This window comes from Lampetra fluviatilis, chromosome 21 (genome assembly GCF_964198595.1).
Source record: "Lampetra fluviatilis chromosome 21, kcLamFluv1.1, whole genome shotgun sequence".
NCBI lineage: Eukaryota > Metazoa > Chordata > Hyperoartia > Petromyzontiformes > Petromyzontidae > Lampetra > Lampetra fluviatilis.
Window position 1 is genome coordinate 2,212,761 of NC_136295.1, and position 24,885 is coordinate 2,237,645.

General features: G+C 42.4%; 1 protein-coding gene across 1 annotated transcript in view; it reads right to left on the bottom strand.

The window, feature by feature from the left end:
* NEB (nebulin) overlaps window positions 1-24,885 on the bottom strand; it is a 210,937-nt gene that overhangs the window by 121,035 nt on the left and 65,017 nt on the right. The window contains exons 43-66 of the mRNA XM_078865795.1: window positions 22,173-22,277; window positions 21,718-21,825; window positions 21,138-21,449; window positions 20,573-20,776; window positions 20,084-20,188; window positions 18,220-18,327; window positions 17,197-17,508; window positions 16,582-16,785; window positions 14,280-14,384; window positions 13,279-13,386; window positions 12,852-13,163; window positions 12,234-12,437; window positions 11,883-11,987; window positions 11,671-11,778; window positions 10,355-10,666; window positions 8,518-8,721; window positions 8,289-8,393; window positions 3,407-3,514; window positions 2,987-3,298; window positions 2,602-2,805; window positions 2,376-2,480; window positions 1,876-1,983; window positions 1,468-1,779; window positions 1,150-1,353 (exon numbers count right to left, since the gene is read on the bottom strand). Coding sequence (XP_078721921.1) covers window positions 1,150-1,353; window positions 1,468-1,779; window positions 1,876-1,983; window positions 2,376-2,480; window positions 2,602-2,805; window positions 2,987-3,298; window positions 3,407-3,514; window positions 8,289-8,393; window positions 8,518-8,721; window positions 10,355-10,666; window positions 11,671-11,778; window positions 11,883-11,987; window positions 12,234-12,437; window positions 12,852-13,163; window positions 13,279-13,386; window positions 14,280-14,384; window positions 16,582-16,785; window positions 17,197-17,508; window positions 18,220-18,327; window positions 20,084-20,188; window positions 20,573-20,776; window positions 21,138-21,449; window positions 21,718-21,825; window positions 22,173-22,277 — 4,374 coding nt within the window. The remainder of the gene's footprint in view (window positions 1-1,149; window positions 1,354-1,467; window positions 1,780-1,875; window positions 1,984-2,375; window positions 2,481-2,601; window positions 2,806-2,986; window positions 3,299-3,406; window positions 3,515-8,288; window positions 8,394-8,517; window positions 8,722-10,354; window positions 10,667-11,670; window positions 11,779-11,882; window positions 11,988-12,233; window positions 12,438-12,851; window positions 13,164-13,278; window positions 13,387-14,279; window positions 14,385-16,581; window positions 16,786-17,196; window positions 17,509-18,219; window positions 18,328-20,083; window positions 20,189-20,572; window positions 20,777-21,137; window positions 21,450-21,717; window positions 21,826-22,172; window positions 22,278-24,885) is intronic.

Below are 24,885 nucleotides of genomic sequence, written 5' to 3' on the forward strand. Positions count from 1 at the left end.
TGTAGACCACTGGAACCTCCTTTGCCAGCAGTAGCAAAATATGATAATTGTTTTTTTACCCTTTTATCTGGCAACAAAACTGACACCTGTCTTCTAAACCCGTTACAAATATTTGGCCATATCATGTGGCTTTGGAAAAAAAAATGTATTTCGAATAATTTCCAGCGGCTGTGAAACTAACGTGTGGCGTGCAGCGAGCGCGCACGGTGCCCGGGCCATTCTCTCCACGTGCCGTGAGCCCGTGTCCAGTTTATCCTCCCGACGTTCACGTAAACCCAACGAACGACCTTCCAGTGCCATGCACGTTAGAGGTCTTATTTCATGCTTTCCTGCTCCCATTGCTGGCTGAGATACTTTCAATCATCACTATGCGGTGTTCTCCGAATCAGTTTCTCATTTTTTCTCCCAATGGTTGTACAAAGTCCTTCGTAAATTATTTTTTTTGGCTTTTCTCATTCTTCGCACCTCCCCGTTTACCCATCATGTTTATTTGCGATTCGGCACAGCATGCTCTCTGCTTCCTTCTTATATAGTCATTGCATTGGCGATTCCTATGGTGGTTAAGTCTTTATTTAAAGTGGGAACACCCGTTTTATTATTTTACACCTCGAGCCATTTACATTTCCTGAATTATACGTCGATGGTAACTATCTTTCTTGTGCCTATAATTACCATTGCCCTTCTGTGGTCATGTTGTAATTCAACTTACAACGCACCAGCCTGCGATCATCTCTTGCACTGAACTTGCGAAGGTAGAGACATTTCAGACATTATCGGGTTTTCCCATGGTTACTAAGCCAATTTCATTTCTAATTTCTCGATTTATGATCCACCAAATCAATTTTATAGATCCCTTGTCATTGTGATAATTTAAATATACATATAACTGTATAAATATATAAACCATATTTCTTTGAAGTTAATGATTGTTGAGGTGGCTAACATGTGTATGGGTTTCTGACTTATCCGATTGGATTATAGAGCCATCCCCTCATATTTATGCGAGTTCTCTGGTTTCCTGTCACGCGAATAACGCTTATTTAAAAAAATTACCGACCATACAATAGTAGGATCCACTTGAAACGATGATGAATTGACATTTGTTTTTATTACGTTTTTTACGCAACTAGATGTCTGATTGCAACTCACATTGCTGAGCTGCTTCGCGTTGACCTGGGCCTGCACCATGACAGGGTCGTCGACGATAGAAGTGAACTTGAGGCTGTCGGGATTCTGGCGGTAAAACTTATTACTCAGGATCCTGCCAGCGTGCTTCACTTTCATGTGCTCCAGAGATCCATCGGGTGACCACCCGGTGCCACGGAGCCAGTTCAGATCATCCTTGTAGATATTCTGCAAGAGTTTGTCGAGGATAAACATTCAATGAGAAAACAAACACCGCACATGGGAAAGAAGTTAATACAACATATATTTATAGCTCGTGATATATATTTAAATATATCTCACGTCGCTCTGCAGCTCGTAGGCCTTCCTGGCCTGGATGACATCGTTCTGGTCAGGCATGCAGGTCCACTGGTGCAGGAAGGTCCTGTAGTTGAAGTCGTTGACCTGCTTCTGACAATGTTTGGCGGCCACCAAACTGATCATGTCTACTGGGCTGTGGTACTTGGTCTTGGTCTTCTCGAAGCCCTTCTTGTACTCGCGGTCGCTCTGCATCTTCGCCACGTGCATGAACCAGACGAGTTTGGGGTCGTCCTGTATGTTCCTGCACCCGACCATGTGCCCTTTGCCCTTCTCATACGCCAGCTTGTACTTGTACTGTGGACACAATAGGTAAACGATGATAACCATTACTTCTGCAGAAATGTGGATATACAGATTTCAGCGGGTTCCAGTATTCCTTCATAAACTCACGTCACTGGCGATGTCTCTGGAGGCCTTGGCAGCCTTGATGGCGATGGCGTCTGATCTTGAAGCGTAGCCCTTTTGAATAGTGTCCTCCCAGCCTTGCCTGTATAGTTTCTGTTTCGTAACAGAGGAAATAAAACAACAGACCGTGCCATTATTGGGACCATTAAACGTATGATTTTTGTTTTGTTCGAGATGCTTTTGTTTTACTGGTTTAAAGACCCAATGCATTATGCCCGTGTTGGAGTAATAACATTTTAAAATATTTAATTGTGCAAGCAAAATTTAAAACATATTCACATTCCATACTTCACGCCACACACTATTTTACTTTCTAATGTGTGACAGAGCATACTTTATTTTTTGACCAACTTGAAGCGTCGCCAGAATGACAACGACATTCAACCGTAGAACCAGATAATTGCACACTCGAGAATGCTGTTTTTAGGAATCTACTCAACTGGCACAGTGCTGTCGGACAAAGTGACTGGGTGTGGGGGACTCACGTTGCTCATTTGAACTGCATTTTGTTTTGCCAGATTGAACTCTGGCGTGTCAGGCATCACGTGGATATTGAGCTTGTCCCTGTCCCAGGCATCTCTGTAGAGCCACTGTGTACACAAACAGGGTGGGGAGGGGGAGTCACAGACATGTGATGTCATACGTGTTGCGACATCGTCCAATATGGGTCACAAAAATCTCCATTGAGTGTAAAGTAGTTTGAAAACTCACCTTGCTGTTCTGCTTGGCATTGGCTTGTGCCAACACCATGACGGGATCGTCCACGATGGAGGTGAACTTAAAGGTGTCTGGGCTTTGCCGGTAATGTCTTTCACTCAGGATCTGCCCGGCTTTCTTCACTTTCTCGAGCTCCAGGGAGCCCATTGGGACCCAGCCGGTGCCACGCAGCCAGTTCAGGTCTTCCTTGTAAATATTCTGTAAACGATGACAATGTTATCAATTCATATTCACGATTACGAAACAGACTCTAATTAATATGTTTCAAAATTAACTCGTGGGCAGAATCTGTAAGACCACAGGAAAAAAAAGTAAATGGAAAAGAAATTAATACAACGTATATTCATAGCACGTGCTATATATTTAAAATATATCTCACGTCGCTTTGCAGCTCGTAAGCCTTCTTGGCCTGGATGACATCGTTCTGGTCGGGCATGCAGGTCCACTTGTGCAGGTAGGTCCTGTAGTTGACATCGTTGACCTGCTTCTGACAATGCTTGGCGGCCACCACGCTGATCATGTCTACTGGGCTGTGGTACTTGGTCTTGGTCTTCTCGAAGCCCTTCTTGTACTCGCGCTCGCTCTGGATTTTGCCCACGTGCATTGACCAAACAAGCTTGGGGTCGTCCTGTATGTTCCTGCACCCGACCATGTGCCCTCTGCCCTTCTCGTACGCCAGCTTGTACTTGTACTGTGGATGTAACGAACGCGTGATTATTACAGCAGCCCAGAAGAACGCTAAAACACAACAGACAAATCGTAATCGTTGTGAGCGTATATAAAGAGACAGAGTTCTCACATCACTGGCAATGTCCCTGGACGCCTTGGCGGCCTTGATGGCAATGGAATCCGCCCTCGAGTCGTAGCCCTTGCTGATGGTCTCCTCCCAGCCTTGTCTGTAGAGTTTCTGGAAATCAAAGCACAGAGTCCACATCGAGTGTGCCAAGAGGCAGGACTTGCGCTTACAGCCGTACAGTACCGTATTAATGGCGGGGTGGGGAAATCTAACTTGAATACTCGTTTCTAAAACCTGATTACTGTGTATATTCAAATGCGTGATGTTACACAATAAAAGTTTATTGGAAATTATCAAAGCGTTGTATAAATAAGTTCATCTATTTCACTTACCTCTCTCGAGAAACGGTGCCTTAATGCGGCGAGAGAGTTTGTGTACGTCTAAGAAGCTGATCGCTATACCGTCGAGAGCCTAGTGCTCTCAGAAGGGTCACCCAAGGCGGGAAGACTTCAGTGGAGACGTCAGACAAAACCCGTTTCGAAAGGTCCCCACATGACCTTTTCAAATAAATTGTGATCCAAGAAAGCAACGGGAAACTACTTGGATTATTTCTCCCTTGAAAACTTCAATGATGACAAGCAAAATCAACAAAGGCCCTGAGTATCGGCGTCCTTTAAATAGGACAGGGGTGCTAAGAATCTCCGAGCTTGTGTCAAAGAACCCTTTCAAAGTAGCAACTTGGAACGTTAGAAGTTTACTTAAAGCAGGAAAACTAGCCAATGTCATACAAGAAATGGATCGACTTAAAATCAACATAATCGGTCTAAGCGAAACTAAATGGCCTGGAACAAAAAAGTTTATATCGAGTGAACACCACATCTTCTGCTCCGGAGGAGAAGAAAACACCAAACAAACATACGGTGTTGCCTTTATAGTACACAAGAAATTAGCGAATAAAGTCAACAACTTTACCCCAGTATCAGAACGAATAGCACTACTACAATTAGCAGGCAACAAAGTCAACGTGAACATTCTACAGGTTTATGCTCCAACAGCAGATAAACAAGATCATGAAATCGAATCGTTCTATGAGCAACTAACCAACACGCTGAAGCCGCTGAAGAAGCAAGACATCACTATAATCCTCGGCGACTTCAACGCCAAGGTTGGCCACGGTCGAATGCAGAACATTGTCGGAGAACACGGACTAGGAACACGGAATGAACGAGGCGACAGACTGGTTCAATTCTGCCAAGAAGAACGTTTCAGTATTGCTAACACGTGGTTCCAATTACCACCTCGACGACTGTACACGTGGACCTCGCCACAAGACTCCGACAACAACATCGTCAGGAACCAAATCGATTATATCCTAATTAACATCAGGTTTAAGTCCAGTGTGATTACAGCAAAAACCTACCCTGGAGCCGATATATCGTCAGATCATAACCCAGTAACAGCTACAATAAGACTCAAATTGCGATCAATACAATGTACAAAGACGATACGAGCAGACCTGGAGAAACTGAAGAACAGCGCCGATAAAAGACAAGTACAGCAACATCTCAACGATAGCATCCGCTCAATAACAACAGAAACAGCAGATGTTCAGGAGTACTGGCGCTCGTTCAAACAATGCATCACAGAAACAACAGAAGTCATGCTGGGACATCAGCCACCGAAAAAGAAACAACGATGGATGACACATTGTATTCTCGATCTAATGAGCAAACGAAGAATGTACAAAAATAACAACTTGGAGAAGTACAAACAAATGCAACAGAAGATCAGAGAAGCAATCCGACAGGCAAAAGAAAAGTGGATGGAAGAACAATGCGCCGAGATTGAAGAACTAATTAAAAAACATGACAATTTTACTCTGCACAAGAAGCTCAAAGAAGCTGGTAACATCTACAGACCAGCCTCAACAGCTACATTGTATGCGGACAACAACCAACCAATCCTAAATAAACAGGAAAAAATGGACACCTGGACAAACTATATACACAAGCTCTATGGCGCCGCGAGAACATCTGCAGAAAAAGACCAACAGATGTCGAAAGACGCTCTACACATTTTAACATCAGAAGTAGAACATGCAATCAAAACAGCTAAGTCAGGCAAAGCGTGCGGGCCCGACACAATCCATGTAGAATTGCTCAAACTATTAGACAGTAACAACATACGACAACTGACTAATTGGTACAATCAAATATACAATGGCAATACAATTCCATCCGACTGGCTACAATCCATCTTTGTGGCCCTACCAAAGAAAGCAACAAGCCGGAAATGCGAGGACTACAGACTGATAAGCTTGATGAGCCACGTGCTGAAAGTCTTCCTGAAGGTGATCCAACAGCGCATACGCTCCACATGCGAAAATGCATTGAAGAACACACAGTTTGGCTTCTGCAAAGGACTAGGCACAAGAGAAGCAATCTTCTGTCTACAGATACTACTACAGCGATGCTACGAACATCAGAAAGAAGTGTACATCTGTTTCATAGATTACGAGAAAGCCTTTGACTCAGTCGACCACGACCGACTAGCTGCTCTATTAAAACAACTGGGACTAGATAAAAACGACATCAACTTCATCATTGCTCTTTATTGGAAGCAAACAGCCCAACTCCGATATGACAACGAATTGACAGATCCAACACCAATACAAAAAGGTGTACGACAAGGCTGCCCACTTTCACCCAGTCTTTTCAACATCTACTCGGAGCAGATTTTTGATCGAACACTAGCAGATAAAAACATTGGTATTAAAGTCAATGGACAATACATCAACAACATCAGGTATGCTGACGACACTGCACTGCTGGCCGATTCGGAACAAGACCTACAACAAATCTTGGACGAGGTTGCCACAGAGAGTCAAATATGGGGCTTACGAATTAATAAAAAGAAAACAAAGGTTATGAAGGTCAGCCGAACTACAAGCGAAATAACAATCAAGCTTGGCAGCGAAAAATTGGAACAAGTACACCGATTTAAATACCTTGGTGTAATCATTGACGATCAGTTGAACCATGAAGTCGAAATCAAGAGCAGAATTGAACAAGCAAGGCAAGCATTTATTAAATGGAAAACACTCCTTGCAGACCGCAACTTGAGTACATCACTGAAACTGCGCACACTGAAATGCTACATCTGGTCAATTTTGCTGTACGGAGTAGAGACGTGGACATTGACAACAACAGCAACAAAAAGGCTTGAAGCTTTCGAGATGTGGCTGTATCGAAGAATGCTGAAAATCCCATGGACAGCCAAAACCACCAATACACAAGTTCTGCAAGATATGGGCACTGACAGGCAACTGCTGAAGACCATCATTAGCAGGAAGTGTTACTACCTAGGCCACATTGCCCGAAACGACCACAAATACCAGCTATTAAAGCAAATCCTGGAAGGAAAAATCGAAGGGAAAAAACGACCAGGACGGCCAAAAACGACATGGCTCAGTAACATCAAAACATGGCTACAATTAACAACAGCACAAACTCTACACGCCGTGCTAGACCGGGACCAATATCATCGTGAAGTCGCACACGCCGTTAGGCAGCACTAAAGAAGAATTTCACTTACACGCAACATATGCCTAATTCCTTAAATTTCTATTCAACTTCATACAGGGATAATAGGTTGGTCTTAGACAATGACCCATCAATATTTCTGCATTTACAGATGTTCTGGGTTCGAATACAAAACTAATGCCAAAATAAACAACAAAATATACAACATAATCGTGTCTGCTCAAACAAAAATGGTGTGGAACTCATCCCAATTCAGGGCAATGACACACTCATGAAAACGACACATTCTCTTGGTAGGAACCAGTCTCCATCATAGGACCAAAAAAAATAGTGGCTCCCTGCAAAGTGGTACTAGTTTCATTGACCCATTGTTGGTAGTCAATAAAAAAAAAAGTACAGGGACTCCTCTACTGGCGAACGAGTTAGGTTCCCATGGTATGTCCGTAAGTCGATTTGTTCGTAAGTCTAAATTTACTCCTGTCGATTCCAAACATGTCGTACGGCATGTACACTAAACACGGGAAATGTGCTTTAAAAGTTGTATAATCTCCTGTAGATGTAGATGCCACTGGTTCTTCGTGTTCTGCAGATGTAGATGCCACCACCACCATCTATTTTGCACAGCGGTTGAACTTATACTTCTCGGTCTGAACAGGCAACTGCACATACAGACAGGTTTGTTCGTATCTCTGAAACTTTGTAAGTTGAATGTTCATAAGTAGAGGAGTCCCTGTGCCACTTTGCGATTCAAACTTGTAGCGTGATTGTCAACCGCTGTGATCGCACTGTCACCCATCTGGACGTCTTTGGTTTAGTTTTTTTGTTACCACATTCTCAGTGCTCTAGGGGTGTCAAAAGGAGACGATGCATTCTCACTTTGTCTACTAAGATATTGATATTAGTAAGAATGCAATTTTAGCTGAAGGAAATTTCTAAAATGTGATTAACACTTGTTTTGTAAAGTCACAAAAACATCACGACACTATAGAAGCTGGTTTGATCGTGGGCAGCTGAAACGCAATTTAAACCCAGGATCTCAGAGGTTCTGGGGTTTGGCCACGTAACGACCTGGCCAAACCACCACAACCTGACAAGTATAAGCGTTAAACATGTGGATCGTTATCGTTCCAGCACACTGGTTTGAGCTGTCAAACAAATCTCACAACAAAATAAATATATATCAATTAGATATTCGACTTTCCGCTTGAAACTGCAGAACAACTGAGTCACCTGACCCGGCTTCTTAAATCGGTCTCATGACATCACAGGAACAATCAATCAAATTTAACCATTACAATTTGATTAGTTACAATTTTTACTCTAATTTATTCGAGTCAATGGTTAACATTAAAGGGTTTTTTTCCCCATACAACAAAAAAGCTGTGAAATAAATGACGTGGTACCTGGCTAATGTTAGCGCTGTTGAGTTTGGCCAGTGTGATCTCAGGCGTGTCGGGCATCACGTGGATGCTGCACTTGTCCCTGTCCCAGGCATCTCTGTACAGCCACTGTGAATACATTAAAAGCGTGGGGGAGGAGGTGTCACAGACATGTGATATCATACGTGTCGCGACATCGTCCAACGTGGGTCACAAAAATCTCCATTGAGTGGAAAGCAGTTTGAAAACTCACCTTGCTGTTCTGCTTGGCATTGGTTTGTGCCAACACCATGACGGGATCGTCCACGATGGAAGTGAACTTAAAGGTGTCTGGGCTTTGCCGGTAATGTCTTTCACTCAGGATCTGCCCGGCTTTCTTCACTTTCTCGTGCTCCAGGGAGCCCATTGGGACCCAGCCGGTGCCACGCAGCCAGTTCAGGTCTTCCTTGTAAATATTCTGTAAACGGTGGCCCATACAGAATGAGTGGCTCACAAACGTATAATTACGTGAAATTAACAATTTAGTGTATTTACCACTCAGTTGCATTGTGAATCCATAAAAAGAAAACAATATTCATCACTTGCACCAGAACACACCGAGTTTTATATTTGCTCTTAAATAATCTACATACAATAATTGTGGACGCTTGGTTTTTCATTACTTTATAGTAAATGGGTTTAGTTTACATGTCTGGGAGAATGTGATCTTAATATCAGCCTTATCATGTCATGTGCATTGAGGTCCCTACAGAAATATGCTTCACATTACCTCTTCCCAAGAGGTTTACATTTGAGTGCTGACTATTCGTCTCGGCCCAGTGCAGTGTTAATAATCTGGCCATTAATTAGATCTGCCCCTCTCATTGCCGTCGCTCTCAGCATGAGGTTCATGCATCGGGAGAGCTTTCTCACACTTTTGAGCGTGGCAATTGGATTCTACAAACGCGATGTGGTACAGCCATATACGCACTGTAAACACTATTACTCCTTCTCCCCTGATGACAAAGAACACCCTTGAAGGCCCGTATCTGTTGAGGCTGACGCACGCTGAGGGATTGCATATCACACCCCATAGCCGACTGGTCTCACGCATAATCTCGTCCACGTTCAGTGGCACGGAGTGAAGGATGCTCACGCTTATTACTTTTCAAAAATAAATTTCGATTTAAAGCTTTCGTGACTGCAAAGATTCATCTTCTTGGTTCTTTCAGTAAAGTCACGTAGAAGGGAAATAATAAACTAATAAAAATAAAACATAATAAAATACAATTCTCATGACGTTTCAGCCACAACGCAAGCAGGCGTCCTCAGGTGAAGAACAGGTCTGTCGGAAAGACAGCTCATTCAGACGTTGTCATTCCGACAGACCTGTTCTTCACCTGAGGACGGCTGCTTGCGTTGTGGCCGAAACGTCGTGAGAATTGTATTGAATTATGTTTCATTTTTATTATTTTATTATTTCCCTTCAACATGACTTTACCTAAAGAACCAAGAAGAGTTTTCAAAAATACATCACGTGGCAAAAACCTTTTGCACTTGGAAGCATCGCTGCTGGAACTGTTGTATACACGTTCGCATTTTACACGTTGCAGCACATGTTTTCGTTGTTTTAATGCTACTTTGTTGAATCGTTGCAATGTTATTTCTGTTTTGCTGTTCCTGTAACCCCCCTGTAACCCCCCCCCGCCCAATCCTGGGGTTGCCCTTGAAAAATAACTCACTAGCTCAAATCAGCCTTTCCCCAGGACACCGATAATAAATACAATTAGAAATATCGAACCTCTCCAAAACACGAGTGTTCTGCACAGCTCCGAGTAACGGCTACGGTAGACACGAACTCAGTTAGAGCATGGGATCCTTGCATGAATAAGTATCCCTCCTGGATAAACTTTGAGGAGTAGCTCTGTGATATTGTTTTCCAGCGAAATTATCCGCGACAAAGAGACAGAAAAATTTAAATAAAGTAGGAAGAAGCAAAAACTGCCAGGCTCGTGACCGTATACAATAACCGTGCAAGTAATTAAATCAGGGTTGTAGCCATCCGTGATTTGAAGCCGGTTCACATCAACTTTAATGCGGCTATGACTCACATCGCTCTGCAGCTCGTAGGCCTTCTTGGCCTGGATGACGTCGTTCTGGTCGGGCATGCAAGTCCACTGGTGCAGGTAGGTCCTGTAGTTGAAGTCGTTGACCTGCTTCTGACAATGCTTGGCAGCCACCACGCTGATCATGTCTATTGGGCTGTGGTACTTGGTCTTGGTCTTCTCGAAGCCCTTCTTGTACTCGCGCTCACTCTGCATCTTGGCCACGTGCATGAACCAGACGAGCTTGGGGTCGTCCTGTATGTTCCTGCACCCGACCATGTGCCCTCTGCTCTTTTCGTACGCCAGCTTGTACTTGTACTGTTAAAAAAAAACACAGCAATTGCACAACAGTGAATTATTGAGACACTCTTGTGATTCCGTGACAACAATAAACACAACATCGTCAAAAGTCGTACCTACTTATAACTTCATCAGAGGTAATAATAACAATTATCGAACATGAAATACCCCATTAATCAGGTCACATTGTACAAAACAGTAAAATAATACCAAGTCAGATCCCAGGTAACCGGATTCGTGTCACAAGGATTTATTATGAGTATTGCTTTATCAGTAACTAGCTTTACTACCCGGCTAAACATTTTGAACAGGTACACATTCACAAATTTCCCTTTTATATCAGTAATGAATAACCTTACGCAAAATATTTTTGCCACTTAGTCAATGCCAAATATACTGTGAATATATCCATTCCCTTGACCATCCAATCAAATATTCCTAGATGCTATTACCAAAGCATTCCACTTGATGTAAGTGGACATAGCAGACTCTGCGATGCAATTCTCAAGCCTGGGTATACAGTGGCTACAATCAAAATGTATAGTTAAAACGAAGTCATGAAAAATTAATTACCAATTATATGCAACTATGGTTATGCAGCTCCGTAAGTGTGATCTGAAATGGTCCTGGGCCCAGAACACTGGAAAATGTGCCCTTGAACGTCCTATGCCATGTGTTTGAGTTTTGTAGAAAAACTAAACTATTTATTCAACTAAACTATTTTAAATTTTCAGGTAAGGCCCACTGACCTACATAGCTCTTTTTCAGAAGCGACCTCGCCACAAATTATAGCGAAGTGTCTTATCATGTGGACATTTACAACAACCAAATACCCGCATGTTTCTAAATGTGAAGGGAAACACTGGAGGACCCGGAGAAAACTCAACGCGACCATGGGGAGAGAGACACCGCAAACTTTAAATATACAGCAGGCGTAAGGGTTGGGATCGAACTCACGACCTCCTGTACACTGATGCGAGGCAGTTAACATCTCGCCAAGAAAAGGGAAATGTATTTCTCACATCGCTGGCGATGTCCCGAGAGGCCTTGGCGGCCTTGATGGCGATGGAATCTGCCCTCGAGTCGTAGCCCTTGCTGATGGTCTCCTCCCAGCCTTGTCTGTACAGTTTCTATCAGCGCAAAATCAACGAGCAAATTTAGAACAAAACAACGAAGTAACAATAATTACGAATGACAATTAGAACGTGCGGCAATGTAAATACGAGCCATGTACCTGACTCATGTTGGCAGTGTTGAGTTTGGACAACACTATCTGTGGCGTATCTGGCATGATGTGAATGTTGGTCTTGCAGCCCTCCCAGGCTGCCCTGTACAGTTTCTGTTGGCAGAGACCACAATTAACAAGGGCTCAAAATTTGCACGATGACATCACACTTCAAAAATGCAATTAGAACATGAAAAGAAGAAAGTCTTAAAGTGACCGCGTGGCATATGTAAGAAGGAAACACTCCGTGTACCGTGTTTTTCATTCAAACAATAAAAAAGCTTTGACATTTTTTCGTGCGCACATTGGAAAAGATTGGGTGTCTGGAAGAAGAATGAGAAAAAACCTTTCACTGCTTACGTCGTTGATTTGCTTGGCGTTGATCTGTGCCTGCACCATCACCGGGTCGTCGGTGATGGACGTGAACTTGAAGGTGTCCGGGCGCTGACGGTATTTGGCCTCGCTCAGGATCTCCCCGGCTTTCTTCACCTTCTCGCTCTCCAGCGAGCCCACTGGGACCCAGCCGATGCCACGCAGCCATGACAGGTCACCCTTGTACAGGTACTGAAACGAACAGCGCCAACGCTCAAACCACAAATGGCAATCTGCGTACGTTTGTGAATCGAGTGTTAAACATAGCTGAGATTTAAGTAACAATGACATTAAGAATTAGCATGTTTATTTACACTTGAGGAGTCCGATGATCTATGAAAAACTTTTTCAATGTTATGTTACTACATAATATTAAACTCTTTTGAGTTTCATCAATTTTTTATATTGCTAATTTTTAAAGAGTAACAAAACACGAAGCTGAGAGTTTCATCATCATTAAGAGAACAAATGTTAATTACAGAACTAAGTTTATATTTAACAAAGACACACTCAATAAAGGTGTGCAATTAATCACACTCTCTATGGAAACGTTTCACAGAAATAGCAGATTTATAATCAAATAAACCTCCAAGGTGTTGTACTCACGTCGCTCTGCAGGTCGTAGGCCTTCCTGGCCTGAATAACGTCGTTCTGGTCGGGCATGCAGGTCCACTTGTGCAGGTAGGTCCTGTAGTTGACGTCGTTCACCTGCTTCTGACAATGCTTGGCGGCCACCACACTGATCATGTCTACGGGGCTGTGGTACTTGGTCTTGGTCTTCTCGAAGCCCTTCTTGTACTCGCGCTCACTCTGGATCTTGGCCACGTTCATGCAGTGCACGAGCTTGGGGTCGTCCTGCAGGTTCCTGCACCCAACCATGTGCCCTCTGCCCTTCTCGTACGCCAGCTTGTACTTGTACTGAAGTCAAATACAGGATCACAATTTTGCTTTTAGAAGTGGCAGAGTTGGTACACGCATTAATAAACATGACTAAAGTTCTCAACACCTTTACAATAATGCACGATGAGCTTACATCACTGGCGATGTCTCTGGAAGCTTTTGCAGCCCTGATGGGGATGGCATCAGCTCTCGAGTCATAGCCCTTTCTGATGGTCTCCTCCCAGCCTTGTCGGTAGAGTTTCTGCATAAAAAAAAACACGTGGATAAATGGAAACATGGAAATATGTTAAACAATGAGAAGTTTTAGTCATGGATAAGAGTTGTTTTTGCTTGATTGATTGTATTTGTTTAAGTGAGTAAGAAACATTCAGCTTAAGCTGTTTTAGAAGAATGACCCACGAAGTACCTTGGTGAAAAAAAGTGAGTTTACAGCAGCAAATAAACAAATAACAATGTTGTAGACACTGAGTAGCACACATGATCAAATAACATTCAGGTCATGCACCACTCGAGTAACACTGATGGCGGGTAACACAGAACTAGATAACAGCAACTTGCACGGGGTTCGCCAACCACACCCGCAAGCAAAAGGGAAATCTTATAAATCGAAAGAAATAATTTTAAAAGGTCAGGGATGGGAGGGATTTGACACAAAACCACGAAGCGAGCTCCTTCCTAGCCGGATCTCACGCCGGGTTACATGAAGGAGTAACAGAGAGGAGCTTCGGCAAGGCGACATGATGAGAAGAGGCGATGACGGGAGGTGGGGGCGGAGGGGTAATTAGCCAATTTGTTTCGGAGTATTTAGAGGATGAACAATGCCCAATGACGGCTGGCTGTCACCGAGTTTCGGTGATAAACCAAATAAGGGTTGGAGTCCCAGCCAAGAAGGATTGGTTACATTGTTGAGTAAAGGATAATTATGCGGTTGCCTGGATCAAAGGTTAAGTGAGGTGGTTCATGGGATTAACGTAACATCGCATTGACTTCTACGCTTACTAGTATAAAGTACCAGGCAATGCTCTGTGCTTTACGAAGATGTAAAATAACGATCGATTACGTATTTATACCGCAAACCTATTAATACATGTTATGTTTTGACCTTATCGATTGACAACTGTGTGCAGGCCTTACCTGGCTGACATTGGCGCTGTTAGTTTTGGACAAGAGGAACTCTGGAGCGTCCGGCATGATGTGAATCTTGGTCTTGGCATTCTCCCAGGCATCCTTGTATAGTTTCTGTATGTTTACAAAAGAGTGGTGGAGGTTTTAGGGTGCGACACAAGAGCTCAGATCACTCGCATGCAAAGAGCATCATGATCGATCAACATTTAAAAAAGAACATTGAAGCTCTGCAGACGTAAAGTATGGCAATAATGCGTTTAAGATGATGATGACTATGAAAATGTAAAAATCTATACCATCTGAGAAAGTACCAGATATATGATCAGTATGAGAAATAGCAATGCAGCATAAACACACGAGGATATGCATTACCAGGACTAGATTATAGCATGTGTCGTTCGCTGTTGTGTTTTTTTCCATTGATCAGAAGAGGATTTGTGGCAGTGTAATCGTCACAACTGTTGACATAAAGATGTGCCGATGAATGCGTAGATGTATTTTACCATTCGGGGGTGCTCATTTTTATTATTTCTATTACACGCTTTTATTTAACTCACTTCGTCTGTTGTATCCTTAAAAAATAAATCTTGTAACTCAATTTTTACACACTTCCCAATGTGCTATCGACTGCAAGCATCGTATAGGTATGTCATACTGATGACAACACGATATTCTATCATAAAAAATCCAAAACACCTATTTTAAAACTTTTTACACGCTTTTATTTAACTTACTGTATATGTTGTATCCAAAATTCTTGTAACTCAATTTCAACCGTATTGCCAATGTCGTATCGACTGCAAACTTCGTATAGCTATGTCATACTGATGACAATACTATATTCTATCATAATAAATATATATATATTTTTTAAACAATCTTTTTAACGGATCTAATTGTCGACGCTCAACTGACGTTGCCTGTAAATCGCCACGGTCCCTTGCGTCACGGCAAGCCACGGGGAGCCACGCCGAGAGGGGCGGGGGATGTGGAAGGAGGGGAGGGGCGGTGGGGGAAGGGGGCAGGGGGAGGGGCAGCTCGGACAGTACATTTCATTAAAGCGTGTTTAAAAAAAGTATTTTTAAATATTTTATTCCATATTACGATCCAATTGCAGTGTTAGGAACGCCTGTCCGTTTGCGTTTAGCCTTCAGTTGGCAATTATTCAGGTATAGTTAATCAAAAGTTTGGATATCAATTCTTCCTCACTTAAACCTACAAATTGTAAAGGTGTGTGTAACGAGTGTCAATCAAACTCACCTTTCTCGTCACACAGTTGGCTAATCTGTAAATCCACCACTGCTGAAACCATCAATAAAATATATAATTGCTCGATTACTGCAACTCTCTTTATTATTGGCTCGTTTAAATCCATAATTGTGATAATATTCCACTTTATTAAAATAATACTGATAGGCAGGTGAATAGCTTTCCATTCTCAATTTTAATTCCCAACATGCATCTTTTTACAGGCTTTCGCTGTAACTTAAGATTTGAAAAACAATGTTGTTGTCTCATTGGATTACTCTGCAATTATTATTGTTCGTCTTTATCATAGTTGTTCATTTTATTTGAATTTCCAGAGTAGTCATTGATACTGTTACCTTCAGCTTTCTGTTTCACTTAGATTGTATGTATACTGCAGTTTTATTTGTATGCAGTGCTTTGAAATACTACAATATGAAAGGCACTTTATAAAGTAGAGGTTATTATTGTTATTTTAATGCCTTGTTGTTGTACATTTTAGTTTTTTCTTCCATTTTCTCTGCCAGTTTCCATGTTTCTAATTCACGTCATTGTAGCCAGTATGTAATGATGAAACACTGTCCTCTTTCCATAATTAAATGCCTTTTTCCAAAAAGCACTCTATTCTGTTCTTGCTCACCTGTTTCTTTCATCACTTTGATCTACTCTGTCTTCAGTAAATGTTACAGATATATCCTCCTCCGTCCATATTTGCCAGTGGAATCCCATCAACGATGGCTCCGTTCACTGACCGTGTAACAGGCACGGCATTCGCTCGTAATCGAAGTAAGAATACGACTTGGAGGTGTGAGAATCCACTGGCTCGCGGGAAAGCCAGTCAGGCAGTGAGCCAGTGCCAAATTCCCCACCCCACCCCCGAGCTTTGCGATCCTGAAGGTGTTTTAGCCATTTGAATGAGTATGATATATATGTGTGGGACAAATCCACGCATGTGCAGCCTGGACACTCTCCCCTATGGAGATGGAACAGGTGGAAATAAGTAATCGTGATCATGTTGTACTACTGTGTAAGAACAATGTTACATGTCACTTTTCTTTGAACTCACATTGCTGTTCTGCTTGGCGTTGATCTGCGCCTGCACCATCACCGGGTCGTCGGTGATGGACGTGAACTTGAAGGTGTCCGGGCGCTGACGGTATTTGGCCTCGCTCAGGATCTCCCCGGCTTTCTTCACCTTCTCGCTCTCCAGCGAGCCCACTGGGACCCAGCCGATGCCACGCAGCCACGACAGGTCACCCTTGTACAGGTACTGAAACGAACAGCGCCAACGCTCAAACCAAAAATGGCAATCTGCGTACGTTTGTGAATCGTGTGTAAAACATAGCTGAGATTTAAGTAACAATCACATTAAGAATCAGCATATTTATTTACACTTGAGGAGTCCGATGATCTATGAAAATCTTTTTCAATGTTACGTTACAACATAACATTAAACTCTGAGTTCCATCAATTGTTTTATATTGCCAATTTTAAAGAACAACAAAACACTAAGCTGAGAGTTTCATCATTAACAAGAGAGCCAATGTGAATTACAGATTTAAGTTTCATATTAACAAAGACACACCAAATAAAGGTGTGCAATTAATCACGCTCTCTATGTAAACGTTTCACAGAAATAGCAGATTTATAATCAAATAAACCTCCAAGGTGTTGTACTCACGTCGCTCTGCAAGTCGTAGGCCTTCCTGGCCTGAATAACGTCGTTCTGGTCGGGCATGCAGGTCCACTGGTGCAGGTAGGTCCTGTAGTTGACGTCGTTGACCTGCTTCTGACAATGCTTGGCGGCCACCACGCTGATCATGTCTACTGGGCTGTGGTACTTGGTCTTGGTCTTCTCGAAGCTCTTCTTGTACTCGCGCTCACTCTGCATCTTGGCCACGTTCATGCAGTGCACGAGCTTGGGGTCGTCCTGCAGGTTCCTGCACCCGACCATGTGCCCTCTGCCCTTCTCGTACGCCAGCTTGTACTTGTACTGAAATAAAATATATATCATGAATCAAATGAAAGCTGAATGTTCGCGTTACAAAAGCAGTCATGGCCAAAGGTCATAGTATTTGCCTGTGCAATAAGGATTGAGGAGCTGCTCATCTCCGGTTTACGAAATGGTGGATATTCCATATTCCAATGGCAGTGGTCAGTTTATCCTATCGGACAACAACGATTGACTTTCCCACAAATTAGTATACATTGTATTGATCCCAGAGGGGTGATGGGCTGAGTCAACCTCCAACCAGGATTTGAACTTGCATCCTTCATATTGCGAGCCGCTTGCTCCACCACTGAGCCAATGGCCAGTGAAGCCAGTCATGCGGTTGAGGATAACTTAAAAACTACAAACGAAACTATTTTTTACTTTTTACCAAGTAAGGCCCACTGAACTACATAGTTCTTTTTCAGAAGTGACCTGGCCATAAATGATAGCTTAACGAAGTGGCTTATCACGTGGAAATTTATAGCAGCCAAATACTCTTAAACGCATGTTGATTCTAAATCTGGAGGGAAAAACCAGAGGACCCGAAGGAAAAAATCCACGCAATCACGGGCAGAGAGAACATGCAATTTCCAACTATACAGGCATCAGGATCGAACGCACGACCTCCTGTATACCAGCCGAGGCAGTGAACATCCCGCCACCGTGACGCCCCACTGACAATTGTAAACGGCATAAGAATAAAACACTCACGTCACTGGCGATGTCTCTGGAAGCCTTGGCAGCCTTGATGGAGATGGCGTCCAGTCTCAAGTCATAGCCCTTCTTGATGGTATCAAGCCACCCTTGTTTGTAGTGTTTCTGTTTGACAATGTATTGCGACAATATTGTTTATGACATTAATATAATGTACGGCAGATTTCATGATTACCCGAAGCTAAATATAAATGTATCAATGCATTGAAATAATTTACTGACATTTTTTTAGAACAAGTTCATTCTTAATAATTTAAATATATATTTAAGTTAACATTTTGGTTGCCCCGTGATGGTAGGAAAGGCTTATTACTAATGGCGGGGGATCATTTCCAAAAGCACATCCCCTCAAAATGATATGGGACTCTTTTCTACGACGGCGTTCATCAACAATAACAGTGGCAATATGTGATAAGCTGGAAGATAATATTCGAGGATTAACATCGTAGTAGTCTTTCAGAATTAATAATTGTGCGACACGTGCCTTGTAATAAACAGGACGGCTCACATGATTGGTGACGGCTCACCGGACTTCCCCAACTGCGTCGAGTGTCCTTCGATTCTGTGGTCTGTGCAAGACTCACCTATTCAGACTAGCCCACTCATGAAATCTAAAATTTGAAAATATAAACCGTCTCTTTACTTTTCATTAATTTGTATTTACAACTCACCTTTCTTATGCTATTCGTTGTGCAAAGTTGCAATTTTCTTTGCTCGGTCAGTGTTAGCTGCTTAGGTCATGACAGGTTTCTTCTTCTAGATTTGAAGCTTTCGTGACTGCAATGATTCATATTCTCAGGTTTTTTCGGTAAAGTCACGTAGGTAAAACATTAAAAGTAATGACTTTTAATGTTTTACCTACGTGACTTTACCGAAAAAACCTGAGAATAGGTTTCTTCTTTCATTCCTGTTGCTCTGTACCCCATGTAACGTTCCTGTATGCCTGTAATGTGCAATGACGCCTACTTTATGTAGGCCAATATTGGCACGTAAAATAAAGATTCATTGATTAATTGAAGAGTGGCCCTTCCAAAATTCGATGAGGAATTAAGTTTTGTCATCCACGAGTAAATATTTTATTTAAAGCTTTCGTGACTGCAGGGATTCATATTCTTGGTTTTTTCGGTAATGTCACATAGAAGGGAAATAATAAAATAATACAAATATAAAACAATAAAAATTCTCACGACGTTTCAGCTGCAACACAAGCAATCGTCATCAGGTGTATTTGTATTATTTTATTATTTCCCTTCTACGTGACTTTACCGAAAGAACCAAGAATATCCACGAGTAATTTAAGCAAAATACAATCAATGTGTAAAAAGCTGACACTGAAGCTTTTTCACCTAATAACTAGTCAAGTTGATCTTAGGATCTTCTAAAATGGGCCCCCTTGATGAATCACTGGTAAGATAAATATATTAAAAGATGACATTTGTACAGTGAATTTTACTTCTCTACATCCATCAGTGCTTGGCAAAATCAATGAAAGGGAATTTTAAATCTCTAAGCCAACAACATCTGTCATGTCATTTGAAGCCTGACTCAAGGGCCAAAGAAAGATTGCTTGTAAAAAAAATCAGTGCTTGTAAATCTATTTCATTTAAACGAATATATTGAGAATGAGATGAGAAAAATCCCAGCATATACTTTGGATTATATATGTACACATGTACAAATGCTTATTTCGGTTAAAAACTGTCAAGTGATTATTCGTTTTGATAATAAATAAATGTGATGTTATAGTTTTCGTTGAATTCTTACACTTGAAAACAAAAGCAACAATAAGTCAGAGAGGTGCTATAAGGATGCTGATAGACCACATGTCAGGGATAGCGTGAGGCCTCATCGAGTTCGGTACCTCACTGACGTTCACTTTGTTGAGTTTGGCAAGGAGGAACTCTGGGGCATCGGGCATGATGTGAATGCTGGTCTTGGCCTTCTCCCACGCCTCCTTGTAACGTTTCTATTTTCGACACAAAAACAAAGCAGATACGACGATACACTGGTGAGACATGAAGCCGCCGCCCTTTTCAGCGAATTTAACATTCTCCATTCCCTTTAAAGCCAGCACAATCGATCTGTTTTCCATTTGTTCAATTGGAAACGCAATTTTTTAAAAGTCTGAATGCAAATATGTCATTGTTCCTTTCATTGAAACCAAAATCCATTTTCAGCAAAATCATAACTCAGGATCATACTCCTTTTCACACTCTAAGGGCCAAAGATGTCAGTATGAAGAGATAATAGGAAGTTGAATATGCAATATCACTATATTTTTTCAAAATAACATTTTACTTTCCATTCAGCATCTTCAAATAGTCTCTCAGTCCATATTAGCGTCACTTACTGCGTCCAATTGCTTGGCGTTGATCTGCGCCTGCACCATCACCGGGTCGTCGGTGATGGACGTGAACTTGATGGTGTCCGGGTGCTGACGGTATTTGGCCTCACTCAGGATCTGCCCGGCTTTCTTCACCTTCTCGCTCTCCAGCGAGCCGATGGGAACCCAGCCGATGCCACGCAGCCATGACAGGTCACCCTTGTACAGGTACTGAAATGAACAACGCCAATGCTCAAACCGATATGGCAACCTCCGTACGTTTGTGAATCGAGTGTAAAACATAGCTGGGATGTACGTAACAATCACATTTAAATGCCGAATTCCATCAATAGTTTCAGAGTAACAAAACACTCAGTGGAGAGTTCATTATGAATGAGAAAATTTACGTTAATTAGAGCACTCACTTAATTTTGTATGTATGCTGAACATCTTTCACACTGTACGTAGCCAACCGCGCTAATCGGAGGTGTAAACACACTCAATAAAGATGTGCAATTAATCGCACAATTTATGGAAACGTTTCAGATAAATATGTTTATAATCAAATAAACATCCAAGGTGTTGTACTCACGTCGCTCTGCAGGTCGTAGGCCTTCCTGGCCTGGATGACGTCGTTCTGGTCGGGCATGCAGGTCCACTGGTGCAGGTAGGTCCTGTAGTTGAAGTCGTTGACCTGCTTCTGACAATGTTTGGCGGCCACCACGCTGATCATGTCTACGGGGCTGTGGTACTTGGTCTTGGTCTTCTCGAAGCTCTTCTTGTACTCGCGCTCACTCTGCATCTTGGCCACGTTCATGCAGTGCACGAGCTTGGGGTCGTCCTGCAGGTTCCTGCACCCGACCATGTGCCCTCTGCCCTTCTCGTACGCCAGCTTGTACTTGTACTGCGTGTAGGAAGATTGCATGAAAACATGTGTGAGTGGTTGGTTAGCGTGATTGGTAATAAAGTGTGAAAATGTACATCATATTAATAATCCAACACTGCCCACATGAGTAATATTACCAACATCAACCAAGCCTCGATAGAGGCTATTAAATGGCTTAATAACCTCGATATTCACATGGATAATCTTGCAAGTTTACCTTGCCATATGGACGGAAAAGTGCGAAAAAAAATTGTAACCATGCTTGTATTGTTTTAATATCACTCACATCACTGGCGATGTCTCTGGAGGCCTTGGCAGCTTTGATAGCGATGGCGTCTGATCGTGAATCATAGCCCTTGTTAAGATGTTCCTTCCAGCCCAGCTTGTAGAGTTTCTGTATGGAAATAAGTCATTTGGATCACTGTGGGTAAGAGTCTCCGTGTACATGTAAAAATAAAAATAAACATTGCTAAATGCAACATATTATGCGTGCAAATAAGTCACGTTCATATGTATTAATGTGGGAATACTTTACTAATTGTGTGCATGTGCTTTAACTACACGAAAAGCGCTTACACATGTTATATGTAGTTGAAAAGCTAAGGGAAAGATACCCAATACATATGGAACGTTGGACCAACGTTGGTGCAACGATGCACGCTTACTGGCATTATTTTACACAATTAACATTTCCACATACATATTTCAGTTGAAATAAATGTCTTGCAATGGCTGCTTTACCTCACTGGCGTTCGCACTGTTGGTCTTGGCCAAGAGGAATTCTGGAGCATCGGGCATCACGTGGATCTTGTTCTTATCATTTTCCCAGGCTCCTCTGTACAATTTCTGTCAATCAACCACACACGCTGCACGTTAGCGTTCTACACGTGAGAGAAACATACGGGGCGCTACAGTCCAGTCCTGGTTACAACGTTTTACACGTAAATAAATCACGTATGAGTCGATCCCCCATATGGCAACTTTATTTGTGTAATCGCGATGTTACATCGGACTTTTAGCAGTTGCTTCCAAGAACGCGTTTCATTCTTTAAAAAAAAATTACCGTGAAACCGCTCGTTGTTCTACCTCTTAGCAAGGTCACACCAAAAGCTGGCCACTCTCTCACAGGAATAAGGGAGATAAATGACACACATACATATAGTCCAATAAAGAAACTGAATTCTAGCAGGTAACAGACGACTAATTTATAGAGGAACCTACAGTAGAGGGTTTCCCAAACTCCATGACGTGTTTGGGTCACGTGGAATACGTACACACACAGAAAACGTACACACGGGACAAGTACACTCACACGCAACACGTGCACACACACACACACAGAACACACGCACACACACACAACATGTGCACACACACAGAACACACGCACACACACACACAACACGTACACACACACAGAACACGCACACGCAACACGTGCACACACACACGGAACACATGCACACGCACCGAACAAGTGCGCACACACGCAACATGTGCACACATGCAACACGTGCACACACAGAGACGGAACACGTGTACACACACAGAACACGTGTACACACACATAATACGTGCACACACACACGGAACACGTTTATATATGCACACACACACAAGAATACGTGCACATACACGCTCACATTGAGATCTTGATATGAGTTAGAATCGGCTCTATTAACGCAGACAGCGTGAACGGCTCAGCCCGTCATTGGGGTGTGTGTTTAACAATCATCGGCCACGTGCAGCGTGGAACGAGTTAACTTGTATTTGAATCGAGAGTAAATGAGTAAACGCGAAGAAACCGAGTTCGGAAAACCCTGCTGTCGTGTTTATTTTGTTGGAGATAAATACTATGCTCTACAATACGATGTTTCATTTGAGAAAAAAATGCCAATCAGGTGGGTATTAAGGTGGGATATTAAATATTTGATTCCTCTGCTCACGAAGAATGGGTTTACATTGAATTGCGACTTCTCTGAATAGAGAGGTCACAATCACAATGCATTTTGGTGGAACACAAATGGACAAAATTGGAAATATGACTTCCCGTACGGGGCAATCGTGAAGGTGTCCCAGAATCCTATATCAAAAGTAAATTAAATGAACTGCAAAAATACAATTCTCACGACGTTTCGGTCACAACGGGTGAAGAACAGGTTTGTCGGAAAGACCTGTTCTTCACCTGAGGACGGCTGCTTGCCTTGTGGCCGAAACATCGTGAGAATTATTTTATTATGTTTTATTTTTATTATTTTATTATTTCCCTTCTACGTGACTTTACCGAAAGAACCAATAAGATGAATCCCTGCAGTCACGAAAGCTTTAAATCGAGAAATGCAAAGGGTTTATTGTAAACGCTGTAAAAAAATCTATAAAACATTTCACAGAGTTGTGATCCGGCACTGTGATAATTAACCATGGGTTATTCAATGAGATGTACTTCAAAGAGGATTTGGCAAACTAAAATCATCCACAGTATAAAACAAATACAGTAGCTAACAACTGAAAGCAGACACGTACGGATGGAGGATATGTAGAAATAACTTTATACCAACTCATTAAAATACTCACACAAAACAAATGCCCTTGTAGTTTGACAGTAGATATCCTCAATCTGCTGGCAACTTTTAGGAAGCGACTGAGAGCTATACAATTTAAAATCTAGATTTTGATAACTAATTTCTTTAGAACTGCTCTTTGCGTTTAGTTTGCTGTCCTTCCCCCGCACCTCCGATTAGCTCGGTTGGCTACGTACGGTGCGAAAGAAGTTCAACATAGCCATTGCTATCAACCCGTTATCAGTGCCTGCCTTATTACAGACCAATTCAGACCTTATTGGTCATCCCGTGCCCTTATAAATCTCAACTTTCATCCTACAAAGTGCCATCACAAGGGAGAAACACAAAGACATTGCCCGTATTGAAACAGCTGTACGCCGTATGGACCTGAAAGCTCAATTTCCCTGTACAAGAATATGGGTAAACCGTGTGGATTGACAGGTATGGCATACATACAGGACTAACAGGAGTGAGTGTGTAGCAATGTGTAGTAGCGAGTGTGTAGTAGTGAATGTGTACTCAGTGTGTAGTAGATTGAAAACGAATCTCTTTAAACCTGCTTTTTGTGTTTAGTTTGTTTAGCCTTCTCCTGCACCCCAGGTTAGCGTAGTTGGGTGCGTATCGTGCGAAATAAGTTCTACACAAATCTCTCACAAATCCTGCGATTAAATAATCCGTGCTGGAAACCTGAAACAGGCGCTAATTCCTTTGAGTCCATCTGCGCGGTGACCAGCGCGTTGTCTAATCTCGATCGCATTCATTTTTTACATTGTCGCGAAGCAACGAGAATTAAATGATTCATCACAGCCGTGGCCGCCACGCTCCCATGAGAACGTGGCACGCGAGAGAGGGCCACACAAATGTTCGCGTTGGCGCAGCACGCTACCGACCAC